Source organism: Apodemus sylvaticus, chromosome 2 (assembly GCF_947179515.1).
Source record: "Apodemus sylvaticus chromosome 2, mApoSyl1.1, whole genome shotgun sequence".
In the NCBI taxonomy this organism is placed as follows: domain Eukaryota; kingdom Metazoa; phylum Chordata; class Mammalia; order Rodentia; family Muridae; genus Apodemus; species Apodemus sylvaticus.
This window is the reverse complement of record NC_067473.1, coordinates 152,025,402-152,040,243: the sequence shown is the minus strand read 5'-3', so window position 1 is coordinate 152,040,243 and position 14,842 is coordinate 152,025,402. Positions and strand designations below refer to the sequence as shown.

The following is a 14,842-nucleotide window of genomic DNA, read 5'->3' as shown; positions in this document are numbered from 1 at the left end:
AAATAGTTCTTAACTCTCCTGCTGTCTGCGACCTGAGGGAAGGGCTGCTTCTCGTTCCCTGTAGCCACAGTCCAGTTTGAAGTAAAGGCCTTCTTGGAAAGAGACCCCACCACTGCTGACTGTGCAGATGAAGGCACTGCCCCCACCCCCAGCACTGTGTGCCACACACCTGTGAGCCCAGTTTTCAGGAGGGCGAGGCAGAAGAAAATCTTGAGTTTGAGACTAGCCTGGGTTACATGATAAGATGATTTCCCACACACAACAAAGAGGAACAGGAAAAAAAAAATCTGTGGGTGGTTTCTCCAGTTCCTGTCTGCTGATAAACACAATTGGTGTGTGCTAGAAACTGTTCTGCATCCTGCAAATGCAAATCCATCTCGTGGGTGTGTGTGTGTGTGTGTGTGTCTGTGTCTGTATGTGTGTGTGTCTGTGTGTCTGTGTGTGTGTGTGTGTATCTGTGTGTGTGTGTGTAATTAGGACAAGTGTGCATATATAGATACACAGAGTTATAAAATTATTGTGTGTGTGTGAGAGAGAGAGAATCATTGATAGACAACTTTCTAAGTCACACAGCTGGGACTGCAACCCAAGCAGGCCGTCTCAGCTGTACCTGGTTCACTTGAGGGAAACCACCAGAGACAGGAAGGCAGGAGCTGACAGACTGTGGAAGGGTGGGTCCCTCAGGGGCCCAGTTGCTCCTGGGTGCGGTTGTGTGCCTACTTCTGCCGGGTCATGCTGCTCTCTCTGCTCCAGGATTCTCCAAGCAGGCCTGGAAGTGGAGCGCCTCTCCCTCAGAAACTTCTTCCATCACTTCCATTCCAAGCGAGGCATGTGGAACCGGCGCCAGATGAAGATGCCATGACCCCCAGGGGTCAGCGGCCTACAACTCCTTGACTTGCAGTTGACCCCAGTGCCCTGCTCGCTGCTGAGGAGGGACTCTGAGGAACCAAAGCCTCAGCACTAATTACCCTCTCCTCAGGAAGCTGTCCCTTCATGTAGGGACAAGCAAGCACCAAGGCTCCTCTGTTGACAGATGGAATGGTTGCCGAGGACGGGCAGTGAAGTCAGGAAGATAACACCGGCTTGAGTAGAATACCATCTTGTCCACTAAGGTGCATTCCCACAGCCCAGCGCTCCTCACAGGGAGTGGTGACTGTGAACCAGAAACTTCAATGGGACAGATTTTATTTGGGGTGGGGGAGCAGTGGGTAATTTTTTTTAACAGAGAATGAAGACTTCTGTCTAGACCTAGCACTGTCTGGGGTGAGGCTGTACGCTGTAGCCCTCAGACCCACCCTGAGGGGATGGTCCCATGCCGAGTACTTCGGCTCCAGGCCCAGCCTGTGCCTTCTAAACCCACACATCTCTCCTGGCGGCTACTGAACAATTGACCTTAACCCAGCTCGGACAGACAGAGGGTTCTCTAGACTGGAAGCCCAACACCTGTGGTATTGTCCTACTGCAGTGGGGGGTTGGGTGGGAATGGGTGGGCAGTGGGCTCATTCTCCCAAGTGTCTGACAGACGGGCTGTGTAGAACCAGCAAGGTCAAGCAAGAAGGGAAAGGCCCCTTCTCCTTTGGCTCTCCTGCCAGGTAAGACCCGGAGAGCATAGGAAGGCGTCACCAGAGGTGACATGAATAGCCTTTCAGTTACTTCAGAGAGACTCAAGCAGCAGAGAGAGTCAAAGAGGGGAAGGAGATGTGTATACTGCAAGCCTGGTGCCCTTGTAGCCTTGCCCTCCTGCAGAGAGAGCCCAACCTCTCTGCCCTGAGGAGATAAGGAGATGAAACTTGGCCCTCAGATAAAGGGCAGGGACAGGTATGGGGAGGCAAGAATAGGGGCGGGAAGAACTAAGTTTCGGGAGCAGCCTGCAGCCCCTTCTGTCCACCTGATGTCACATACTTACCTGTACTAATAATCCCAGTACTCTCTGGCTGGGGACTTTCTCCTGCTGCTGCTGCTGCTGCTGCTGCTTCACCAGTTGGATGCTGGGTATTAAACTCAGTCTGTGAAGGGGGGTGGGGAGGGTCAAGGCACCATCTTTCTGCTGTGAGAAATGGCTTGTGGCTATGCAGCAGGGCCACTGCAGAGCCTGACCACTATGCTGTGAATCAAGAGTGCAGCATTTGGAGCTGCAGGACCCACGTGGTGGGCTCCGAGTGCCAGGAGCAGAGCCTGGTCCATCCAAGGTGGGGCCCTCTGGGAAGCCACTGGGTCTGTCTTTGAAGCAATCAGAAGGGCAGGGCAGTTGTGTTTATGAGCTGCGACTTTTTCTCACCCCTGCTCAGGCCCTTTGCCCTTTGCCCTTTGCCCTTTGGAAAAGGCATATAGCAAGCAGGGCTGCAGTTGAATGGCTGGAGCACCAGGCTTCTCTCTAAAGCCATAAACTTGGCATTGCGCTAGAAGGCCAGAGCCGGAGGCAGCAGCCCTCCTGTTCCGTCCTGGGGACTAGGATGCCCCTGGGCCTCCCCATCCTGCTCGCCTCCTCCCTCCCAGGTCTAGTGCCTTGTGTCTGGTGTCTGTTACCTCCTTACCATCTGCCTTAAGAGAAAGGAAAGTGCCGCGGGTGGGGAGAGGGTGGAGGGTATTAAAGGCAGCGTCTTAGAAAGCAAATGGCTGTCTCTTCTTGCCCAATTGAGGTAGGAAAGGGTAGGGTGGAAGAGCCAGGGCTGTTCCTAAGCCATTCATGTCCCTCGCTGTCTGCTCAAGGGACAAGGACCATCCATCCCCTCCCTACTGCCTTGACTCCTGGTTCGGTGCTTGCCTGCAGAAGGGACATGCTTTCTGTGCCGTGCTTGGGAACGACGCAGTAGTGTCCCATGTCTACTAGTCTCAACAGACCAGGTTGTGATCTCAACTAGAAAGCCCCCTCCCACCTCCTCCCAAGTCCCCCACCTCCTCCCAAGTCCCCCACCTCCCCCAGACCCCCGTTGCCCTAGTGAGGAAGATAAACTAGAACAGTGCAGCTGTAACCCCAGCATTTGGGAAGCTAACACAGGAAAATCGGGAGAACAAGGCCGGCCTAGGCTACTTAGCAAGAAACTGTCAAAGTAAATAGCTAGACATAAGAAAATCTTTTCTGTGTGAATTGAAGATGCCCTACTAAGGCTTTGCAAGTGTGAGTTGGCCTTCCTAGTTATGTTTGACCTAGGCAAATCTTTTCAAGAGTTTATGTGTATGGGTGTTTTGCTTGCATGTTTGTGCACTACCTGTGTGCCTGGTTCCCAAAGAGGCCAGAAGAGGGCGTTAGATTCCCTGGAACTAGAATTACAGGTGGTTGTAGGTTACCAGGTGGGTGCTGGGAATTGAACCCAGAACTTCTGGCAGAGTAGCAGGTGGTCTTAAGGACTCAGCCACCTCTCTACTCTTCCCACCCCTCCATCCCCACCCCCTTTTTTCTTAAATATTTTTAGCTGGGTTTAGTGGTGCATGTCTTTAAGAGGCAGAGACAGGTGAATCTCTATGGGTTTGAATCCAGCCTGGTCTACATAGTGAATTCGAGTGTGTGTGGTGTTTGCATGCCACAGTGCACAGTGGAGGTCAAAGGGCAGCTTTCAGTGGTTGGTTCTCTCTCCACATCATTCAGGGTTCCCCAGGCTTGGCAGCAAGGGCCTTCACTTACCTTCCCACCAGCAGAAAATCTGTATTTTTGTTGTTAAGATTTATGTATTTGGAGCTGGAGAGATGACTCAGTGGCTAAGATCAACGACTCTTCCAGAAAACCTAGGTTCAATCCTCAGTACCCAAGTGGTAACTTACAACTGTCTGTAACTCCACTCCCAGGAGACCTGACACTGTCACACAGGCAAGCAAAACACCAGTGCACATACAATGAAAATAAATTATTAAAAAAAGAATAATGTGTTTCATGTACCTTAAGGCTTTGTCTGCATGTATACATGCATGCCAGAAGAGGGCATTGGGTTTCATTAGAGATGGTTGTAAGTCACCACATGGCTGCTGGGAATTGAGCTCAGGACCTCTGGAAGAGCAGCCAGTGCTCTTAACTGCTGAGCCACCGCTCCAGCCCCAAACATTTGTATTATTAGAGCATACCTAAGAGACATCATTCCTGTGAAAAGTGGTGTATGTTTATAGTAGGTTCTTTAAAAGGCTATGTGTGTATTTCAGCAGTCCAGAACACAGTGACCTCTGTCATCGTACAGATGACAATAAGCCTTTTTGGGGACGGGGATGATGAGGGTATCCACACACCAGCTTGATTTAGAACCCATAGACTGAAGACAGCAAGACTTGACTTGGTGGATTATCAGCTATCTTTAGAGAGAGATTCCATTTTGCAGAAGGGGAACATTGAGGCCTGGGACAGAGGGAAGGAATACAGTGCAACCAGAGTGTGCAGGCTGTGCAGGTGCTGCCTTAGCAGAACGCCATACTGCTGCGGCAAATTCAGGCCTCCAGATCAAGATGCAATGACGTCACCCAGTAAGGGGGCACGCCTTAAACCGGTGCGGTGGGCAAGAGGCGGGGGCATCTTCATTGCCTTTGAAGCGCTCCAGGATGCTGTGGGACATGCTAGTTAGCCTGACAGGTCAGGGACGACAGCTGAAGTGGCTCTAGACCCAGCTCCTGCAGGGAGAACAGAAAAAAGGTAATGCGTGGGTGAGGCTCTGCAGACTGGATTTGCACCCGGTCCACCAGCTGACGAAAGTGAAGAATGGAGCGATTCAGGCGCCCTGAAGTGCAGTTTCCGGCCTGTTCCTGGCGTTGTGGGTGTTGCTGCTGGCTCGCGTGGCCATTGTAGGGGAGCAAGCACCGCCTGACCACAGTGCTGTAAGACAACACCAAATGAAACCACAGCTCCATCTTTTTCTTGCCAACAGGCCACAACAGCCACTAACCACACTGGCCCTCCACGCTGTCCCAAGCTGGGGCTGGGGAGTCTGCCTAAAAACCAGCTGGGTGTGGCACACTTGTCATCTTTGGTGACATAGGAAGCCTAAGTCTAGCTTGGGTTCCAAGCCTGAATGCAAACGGCAAAAGAACTGAAGGATCGTCACCCCTTCAGAGCGAAGGGCTCAGGGCGGGTTTCACTGAGTCCCCCTCACGGTACGTGGACTGACTGTGGGAAGCTCGCACCTATAACCCAGCGCGTAGTGAGGGAGGCTGACACCTGTACCCCTCACGATTTATTTGCTATGGCAGGGCCCATTCCTTCACACCAGCGCTTGTGAATGTACTGCGGGGGGCTCAAGCCTGCACCACATCACGCATGGTGCACGGCCTGCACCAGGCCCACGCTTTCAGCCAACACTCAAGGGGAATGCGCTGCTGGAGGCTGACACCAGCTTACCAGCCCTCGTGGTGCATGTACTTGAGGGTTGGGGAAAGCATGCTTATAGACAAGCACCAATGGTCAAGATTCTGTTGGAGGCCGACACTTGTATCCCAACTCTCAGTGTGCATGCAGTGTGCATGCGTAGGCTTGAGACTACAAGCTAGCACTCACAGTGCAGGTCCATCATGGATATAACACTACATCCATGGTACATGCTTTATGGGAGATTTACACGTGTCCCCCTCCCCCATCGTATGTGTACTGCGGGATGCCCGTCAGCTCTTCAAGGACTCTCTGGCCCACAGGCATACAGACCTTCCCCCTTGGTGTGGGGGAAAGAAAGCCCTCGTACTCCGACCTCCAGAGAAAATCTGTGGTGAGCCCTTGGATCTGAGGTCCTCTGGGCCTCCACCTCACTCACCCGGGACCTAGGTTGGCATCAAATAGGATTGCTGGAAGTCCTGGCAGCCATGGTGCCTGTCTTGTGTGTCCCGAAGGCAGTGATAAAAATGTTGATGACCACAGTTATGAAGACCAAGGTGGTGGCAGCGTTGTTGAGCTGGTTCAAACGCCACTGGTTTCCTACCTCATTCAGGTTCAGCCTGGCTGTGGAGACAAGGAGATCAGGGTGGGTGGTAGTGGATGGTGGGTGGGTAAAGGGTCGATCTAGGGGGGCCAAAGCCTGGAGCTGCCCTCTCCCCACCCATGAATTTGGAGACAAGCTGGCTTTGGAGGCCTACCAGGAAGAAATGAAGTCACTGGACTGAAATGTGTTTGAGTCTTCTAACACATGAAGCATCTACGTGATAATTCATAGAATGGGCATTGGGAGCAAAAATACGGGCCACGAGGGGAGGTGCGCTTCCAATACAACAGACATAAGAAACTGCCACTAGCTAGTAGGGTCAGTCATTTATCAGCTGCCGAGGAGTGCCCACCCATGGGATATGAGGAGGCAGGACATGGGGTGCCCTTAGTGTAGGATCTGTTACTAGACGTAAAGGTGGAACACTTCCGTTAGCAGGTGGTAAGTTAAACATGCGATGCAGGGACCTTTCCTACCACCAGGGGGCGCCAAGGCAAAAGCCTGACTCTTTACCAATGACCACAAGAAGGATGCCAATGACCACTTGCAGGAGCAGAGAGACACTGATGAGGGCGAGGAGGGTGGCGTAGTACTGCGAGAACGGCCCTTGCTCCAGCACTGATTTCAGCCGCGTGGCATTGGACATAAATAGCGCCACGTCCAGCATGCTCTCTGCCACGCTCTTCTTGGTGGCATAATGGTTCAGGTTGATGCGCTGGTTCCCTCCAGGTATGGAGTGCCTGTGCTGTAAGAGAGGAGAATCTGGTAAGGGGACTGTGAGGGCCTGGAAAGGAGACAGGGGTCTTAATACCCTTCCCAAAGGCGATGAAATGTCCTCTTGGGTGACAGTGACGGCCTCCCTGCTCAGCTTATGACCTGGAACCATTGAAGGTTGGGAGGTTGAGGAGGTGAGTAGTGAGACCGTTGGATGAACGGACTGGTAGATGGGACCTCTACAGACTGCTAAGCTCTGAATTAACACAGCATTGCGGTACCTGTTTCACTATTCCGGTACACCTTCGCGGTGTCAGATAAAGACAGACATGGGAAGGAGATCTGAGACTTAGCTGAAATGGAAATGACACATCCTCCAGAATGCCCAGCCCCGCCTTAGCCAGTGACCCGGGTCAGGAGTCCTAGAGCATCCTTCCCACTCCAGCATATACAGGACCATGGGCTGTTAGAAAACACATCTACGCAGCAATGCGTATTAGCTGAAAGCTCTTAACTTTAAAAATTGTTTGAGGAGACTGGAGATGTAGCTTGGTGTGTAGTGCTTCCAATATGCCCTGGGCTATAATTTCAATTCCTGCCATTGCAGAAATAAAATAATTTTTAAAAAGTATTTTAGAATAATTTGGTCTGTTTTTGTTTTTCAAGGCAGAGTTTCTCTCTATAGCCTTGGCTGTCCTGGATCTCCCTTTGTAGATGAGGCTGGCCTTGGACTCAGGGATTCGCCTGCCTCATCCTAACCCAAATGCACCACCACTGCCCTACTAAATAAAATTACTTTTGAGATATAAAATCACGTTCTTGTTCTCACTAATTCTAATATCCCAGAGGGGGATATTGGGACCTCTGTAGTCACTCAAGAGCACTTGGGGGACCAATGCAGTAATGGTGCCTGGGGCAGATGGAGCTAGAAGAGGCCAGAAGCAGGAAGACTCTAAGTGATGTGATCTCACAGGGCATGGTGGTGGCCACCTGCAATCCTAGATAGAAAGGCAGCGGTGAGAGGACCAGGTATTTGAGGCCAGTCTGGCAACATGAGACCCTGTCTCAAAACACCAGGGCCAGGAGGATGGCTCAGTGAGTAAACGTACTTGCCGCAAAGCCTGACCGCCTAAAATCAGTCTCGAGGACGTAGTCTGGGTGGGTGGGCGGGCTGTGGATAGCGAGGTCACCGAGTGGGTGGATGGGGAGACGGTAAGTAAACTGTGTGTGGGTAGGTGTATGGACTGGGATGGATGTGTGGGTGGGTGGGTGGATGAGAGAGACAAGTTTCAGGGAGTTTGGGTGTTTCCTCTACTCAGCATGACTCTAGGAAGTTATTCACATCTCTTCACATTTTCACATTGCTCCGGTAATTAATTATACCTGGGCCTTTTGAGACCCAGAAGTCTGTTTAATCAGAAGCTTTGACCTTTAAAAGAAGCCAGCTGTGGGAGCTCACATCTGAAATCCCAGCACTTGAAAAGCAGAGACAGGCTGGGCAGTGGTGGCGCACGCCTTTAATCCCAGCACTTGGGAGGCAGAGGCAGGAGGATTTCTGAGTTCGAGGACAGCCTGGTCTACAGAGTGAGTTCCAGGACAGCCAGGGCTACACAGAGAAACCCTGTCTCGAAAAACCAAATCTTTAAAAAAAAAAAAAAAAAAAGGCAGAGACAGGACAATTACCATGGTTATAAGGCCAGCCTGGGCTAAATTGTGTCTCAAAAATAAATGGGACTGGCTAGATGGCTCAACAGGTAATCTGGCTGCTCAAAGCCTGAGGACTTGGGCTTGATGCCTGGAACTGGGGTGAGAGGAAGCACCCACTCCTCAAAACTGTCCTGACACCCACACATGCATCATCTCACACACTGTCCACACATGCATCATCTCACACCTGTACACACACATGCATCATCTCACACCTGTACACATGCATCATCTCACACCTGTACACATATGCATCATCTCACACCTGTACACATGCATCATCTCACACCTGTACACATATGCATCATCTCACACCTGTCCACACATGCATCATCCCACACATGCATCATCTCACACCTGTCCACACATGCATCATCTCATACCTGTCCACACATGCATCATCTCACACATGCATCATCTCACACCTGTACACATATGTATCATCTCACACCTGTCCACACATGCATCATCTCACACCTGTCCACACATGCATCATCTCACACCTGTCCACACATGTATCATCTCACACCTGTCCACACATGTATCATCTCACACCTGTACACACATGCATCATTTCACACACTGTCCACACATACATCATCTCACACATGCATCATCTCACACCTGTACACACATGCATCATCTCACACCTGTACACACATGCATCATCTCACACCTGTACACACATGCATCATCTCACACCTGTACACACATGCATCATTTCACACACTGTCCACACATATATCATCTCACACATGCACCATCTCACACCTGTACACACATGCATCATCTCACACCTATACACACATGCATCATCTCACACCTGTACACACATGCATCATCTCATACCTGTACACATATGTATCATCTCACACCTGTACACACATGCATCATCTTACACCTGTCCACACATGCATCATCTCACACCTGTCCACACATGTATCATCTCACACCTGTCCACACATGTATCATCTCACACCTGTACACACATGCATCATTTCACACACTGTCCACACATACATCATCTCACACATGCATCATCTCACACATGCATCATCTCACACATGCATCATCTCACACCTGTACACACATGCATCATCTCACACCTGTACACACATGCATCATCTCACACCTGTACACACATGCATCATTTCACACACTGTCCACACATATATCATCTCACACATGCATCATCTCACACCTGTATACACATGCATCATCTCACACACTGTCCACACATACATCATCTCACACCTGTACACACGCCATGGAATGTGATGGACAGACAATAGTGATAAGTGGAAAGTTTAAAACAGACACTAATAAGTATACCAAGCTACCCTAACAGTCTTTGTGGAGTTGAACATGGTGACTCATGTGTAGGCTCTCTTGAAATTCAAGGCTAGCCTGGACTACATACAAAGTAACCCTCCTTCAACTAAGAAACAAAAAACTGTACACAAAGCCAACCCTCCAATTTTTATTTGTTTTGGGTTTGTTCTGGTTTGGTTGTTTGGTTTGGTTTGGTTTGGTTTGGTTTTTTTTTTTTTTTTTTTTTTTTTTTAGATTTGGTTTTTTTCGAGACAGGGTTTCTCTGTGTAGCCCTGGCTGTCCTGGAACTCACTCTGTAGACCAGGCTGGCCTCGAACTCAGAAATCCGCCTGCCTCTGCCTCCCAGAGTGCTGGGATTACAGGCGTGCGCCACCACTGCCCGGGGTTGGGTTTGTTCTGGTTTGGTGTATATATATATATATGACAGGATCTCATTATTTGTAGCCCAGGCCTGGTTCAAATTCACCATCTTTTGGCTTCAGCCTCTGAGCTGACGTGTGCACTCCGACTTTAGGTAGGGTAGGAGTGCAGAGGAGATGGAGAAATCCGGTGTACACCTTGGCTAGGGGATGAGACTGGAGACTCACAGGGACTCCTTATTCTATGTAGATTTGTCACGCCTGCCAGGAAAAAGTGAGGCTGAGTGAGAACCCCCAAAGTCAGAGGAGCCAGTCACCACCCACTCACCCCCGTTCTTCACCCGCTCTGATACAAGCTGTTCGCATCGGGTCCTGATTACCAGTTATTTTTCATGACCATCAAAATCAGACTGGAGGCTCTGTGGTGTGGCTCGGTTGGTAGAGTGCATCCATAAAGCCCTGGATTTGATCCCCCAGGACAACACAAATGGATGCTGGTGACACACACTTGTAATCCTAGTGATATACAGACGAGGGATCTTGACTGGTTCTGTTTTCCCTGCCAATTAAAGAACTGAAAGGCAGGACAAACCTTGAGCCCAGCAGGGAGCAGCGGAGAAATCTCAACCACCAGCAGACAGAGCAGCAGACAGAATCAGTAGCTGAAGAAAGTCGTTTATTGAAGGTGAAGAAATACACACAAAAAGCAGACACAAGGAGGAACAGCCCCACCCAAAGCAAAAGGGGACCGAAAAGGAAAAGAAAAAAAACCTAGTCTCTTCTTGAGGGCTGCAGGTTTTTAATTCTCTGAAAAGTTTTTCTCCTCTGATTTAGAGTTGGTCAGTTTAAAGAAAGAATGTTGCATTGCCAGCAACTGCTGAGTAGCCTGTGCCAATCTGGTCTTGAACCGGTTGGGTCAGTCCGTCAGCAGGCAGCCTGTCGGAGGAGAAAAGGCCCTAAGAGACTTGGAGTTAGACAAGAGTCCCTGGTAGGCAGACAGACAGACAGACAGGAAGAGGGGCCGTACGTACCAGGGACTCTCTCCTCGCTCCCACTAGCTCTCCAGAGGTGGGGGCAGGAGGATCAAGCTGGAAGGGCTGCAGTAAAGACCTGGGTTCAGACTGTCATGCCAGGCACTAGGGAGCAGAGATGGGCGGATTCCGGAGTCTGCAGCCAGTCGAGTCAGTCTGGGAACACTGGGTTTGGTGAGAGACTGTCTCAAAGTGAAGGGTGATTGTGGAAAACACCCAGCTTTGACCTCTGACCTCCACAAAGATGCACTTTCCCTCTAGCCACACAATTATATATACAATGTTTATATATGTTTTAATTGAACGTTTGGGTAGCCCTAGCTGAAAATAGAACATTTATCCCTTCCCTGAGCTATGTGAGAACAGAGAGAGAGAGACATTGCTTGAAGTTATCACCTAGGGCTTAAAATAGCACCCTACCCACAACTGTTAGAAAATAAGTTAATAAAGTCCTGGGGCGAGGGAGGCCTCTCAGAAGCCCCAAGCTAGAATAGCGACCACCCCACCGGCTTGTATCACTGGGTTCTACTTTCAGGGGATGAGGAGGAAGCCTTTGTTTCTGCCCCACAGCGCCATCCTCTCCCTTCCTGTGCTGTGATCTTCTAGTGACAAGATTAGCTTTGTAGCCCTGGCTGACAACATTGTATCAATAACTAAAACCGCTAGAAACCAACTGGGGAAGGACCAGGGAAACTCCAAGGCTGTAAGGCTGTGCCCAGAGCTGTTTCAAAGTTAGAAGTCCTTGACAAATGGATGTCTTAACTGTAAAGCACTACAGAACGATAAAGTCAATTCAAGCCCCCAGATCTAAAAACTGAAAATGAAAAACAAGCTCCAGAGGTGGAGAAATGCTTATAGCTGTGAAGAGTACTTGCTGTGGTCTTCCATCCATGTATGGTGGACCCCTGCATGCATGTGTGGTGGACCCCTGCATGCATGTTCTGTGCAGAATAAACATTCTTTGCTGTTGCATACTGAAAAAAGGAAACAAAAAACCAAAACAAAAACAAAAACCACTTGCTGCTCTTGCAGAAGACACATGTTTGGTATACAGCCAACACAGGTAGTTCACAGCGCCATCCCTAACTTCAGATCCAGGGGAATCTAGTACCCTCTTCCAGACTCCCTGGGAACCTGCAGCACACGGCACACTTACACACATACATGCAAACAGACAGATCACTCAGTCCATTATATATAACATATAACACACACACACACACACATTTATTTTGGAGACAGGGTCTCACTAACTTGGAACTAGCTACATAGGCCTCAAACTCACAGAAATCAGCCTGGTTCTGCCTCTGGGGTGCTGGGATTGAAGGTATGGGCCACCATGTCCTGCCAATCTTAAAAAAAAAAAAAAAGGAGGGGGGCTGGAAAAATGGCTCTTCCAGAAGTCCTGAGTTCAATTTCCAGCATCCACATGGTGGCTCACAACCATCTGTAATGGGATATGTTGCCCTCTTCTGGTGTGTCTGAAGACAGCAACAGTGTACTCTCATATATAAAATAAATCTTTAAAAAGAAAAATCCTGGAGAGAAAAGAAAAAATTCAAAGTTCCCACTCTGCTATACAAGTTTGAGGCCACTCTGGCTCCTCATGAATCAGGCTACGGGGTTCAGAGCCTAGAGGATGATGGGAAAGAGAGCTATAGACACAGAAGATGTGGGCTATACCTGTCTTTCTATGAGCTTTTCCTCCACTAGATTTTTCTAGGGCCTTTCTTGTAGCTAATGCTGAGGCCGAGGAGGTGGTAACAGAATGTATGTGCTTGTGTGTGTGTGTGTGTGTGTGTGTGTGTGTATGTGTGTGTGTGTACCTGTTAGACCTGGGAAGCCACAACCCTTGCCCACAGCCTTTAGAAATGACTTCCAAGGAAGTCTCTGTGTGTTTGTTAAAAGTGAAGGCTCTCAGGTCTAACCCCACAAAGGCCAATGATTGCATCGGACACGAGGCTGTAGGCTACAGCTCTGGCTCATTTGATTAAGGCCTGTTCTGAGTCACCCTAAGAATACCAACAGGTGACTCACCTGATAACATTTTCCTATGGGCTGTCCCCCCAATCCTCCACTCCCCCAATCCCCAGCCCCCCACCTTTGAGCTGTCTCCCATCCCCTCTCAAGCCCTTCCTTACCATCCTGCAGGGCCTAGATCCTCCTTCCAAAAGCAGCTCACACCTGGTTCAGTTGATAGACTGGAGTGCCTCTAAAAGCTTTCAGGGGGAGAGCCTTAACTCAAACCTCTAGCCAGGTGTTTAAACATTGACTGTGGTGTGGCTGAGAGGATTAAGGAGTCCTGGAAGGGGATTGGGGGAAGCTGGAAACATCGTTCCAAATCTATACAAGAAGGTGCCATAATCTCAACTTTAATCTCTCTCTCTCATGCTTGCCTGAGTGTGTATCTGTGTTTGTGTGTGTGTGTTTGTGTGTTCATGTTTGTGTGTGTGTGTTACCAGGCCTTCACCAAGCACACCATTCCTTCTGGTACTGAGTTCCACCTCCAGCCTCTCTGTCTCTTGTCGCTGTTGCTTTAAGAGCCTGTTTTACAGAGGATGTGGCTTTAGAAGATGTAGGCCTCTCTGAATTCAAGTCTGGCTTTCATTTTGCGTTAAGCTGAACTACTCTCCCAAAGGCCGGTTCTCCAGTGTCCACAGGGTGGCGTGCGAGGTTCAAAGAAACTACTTGGGTACCACGTGTCAGGGTGATGTTTCAGTCCCAAGGAAGCGCCCTGCCACGGCAGGACAGGACAGAATTTCCTGAAGACCTGAACCTGGACACACACAAGTGAATAGCCTAGAACCTACCAGACACAACCGCTAAAGGACAGTTTAAGAAAGCCTATGCTGGGGCCTGGAGAGATGGCTCAGCGGTTCAGAGCTCTGACTGCTCTTCTGAAAGTCCTGAATTCAAATCCCAGCAACCACATGGTGTCTCACAACCATCCGTAAGGAGATCTGACGCCCTCTTTTGGAGTGTCTGAAGACAGCTACAGTGTACTTAGATCTAATAATAAATACATCTTTAAAAAAAAAGAAAAGAAAAGAAAGCCTATGTTAGATGAACCTGGTGGTATTCCTTGGAAATGTCAATATATGGGAAGCTGAGGCAGGAGGCTTTTGAAGGCCATCCTGGGCCACACAGAAAGATACCAGACCAAAACAAAGGAACAGGAAGCTGGGTCAGACAGGGATGATGGAGGGATCCCCAGGTGGGGCCGGGAACACACCTGCAGCCTGGGAGGAAGGCGTGTGTGCGTAGAGGGAGCTGCTGTGAGGCTCTGAGGAAATCGCTTTGAAGAGGGTCCTCTCTTTGGATCTTTGCAAGTGAGGAAAATCTTCCCTCCCCAAACGTCTCTATCTTCCCCACCCCCACCCCCACCCCCTGCTGGGCCTGAGGAGGAGGGCCTGAGGCTGTCCTAAACCAGAGCTTTTCAACCTTCCTAATGCTTTGACCCTTTAATACAAGTTGCTCACATTGTGATGACCCACAACCATAAAACTATTTTCACTGCTACTTACAACTGCAATTTTTGCTATTGTTATGAATCATAATGTAAACATCTGTTTTCCAGCCCAGGGGTCGTGATCCACCGGTTGAGAACCACTCACTGCCCTAAATCCTGCATCACAGCATCCTTCTCCCCAGTCCCAAGCCTACTAGAAATGCCATCAGGGATCGGGCTAAGTGAGGGTCATGGGATGGCGGCAGGGTGGTGCCTCGGAAGATCTGGCCCTTTAAGGCCGGAGCCCCGGCGGGTCAGAACAAAGGCCCGGGAATGTGGGCTGGTTCAGGGAGCAGAGCCATTCAG

The 14,842-nt window shown here is 49.8% G+C and overlaps 2 protein-coding genes across 3 annotated transcripts in view; one reads left to right on the top strand and one right to left on the bottom strand.

Moving 5' to 3' along the window:
• Nucleotides 1-4,263, top strand: part of B4galnt3 (beta-1,4-N-acetyl-galactosaminyltransferase 3) — a 102,242-nt gene extending 97,979 nt beyond the window's left edge. For both annotated transcript variants that reach the window (XM_052174732.1, XM_052174731.1), the window contains exon 20: nucleotides 754-4,263. In XM_052174732.1, the coding sequence (XP_052030692.1) occupies nucleotides 754-862 (109 nt within the window). In that variant the 3' untranslated portion in view covers nucleotides 863-4,263. The remainder of the gene's footprint in view (nucleotides 1-753) is intronic.
• Ninj2 (ninjurin 2) overlaps nucleotides 4,260-14,842 on the bottom strand; it is a 99,643-nt gene continuing 89,060 nt past the window's right edge. The window contains exons 2-4 of the mRNA XM_052174734.1: nucleotides 6,399-6,630; nucleotides 5,721-5,905; nucleotides 4,260-4,590 (exon numbers count right to left, since the gene is read on the bottom strand). Of these exons, the coding sequence (XP_052030694.1) occupies nucleotides 5,739-5,905; nucleotides 6,399-6,630 (399 nt within the window). The 3' untranslated portion in view covers nucleotides 4,260-4,590; nucleotides 5,721-5,738. The remainder of the gene's footprint in view (nucleotides 4,591-5,720; nucleotides 5,906-6,398; nucleotides 6,631-14,842) is intronic.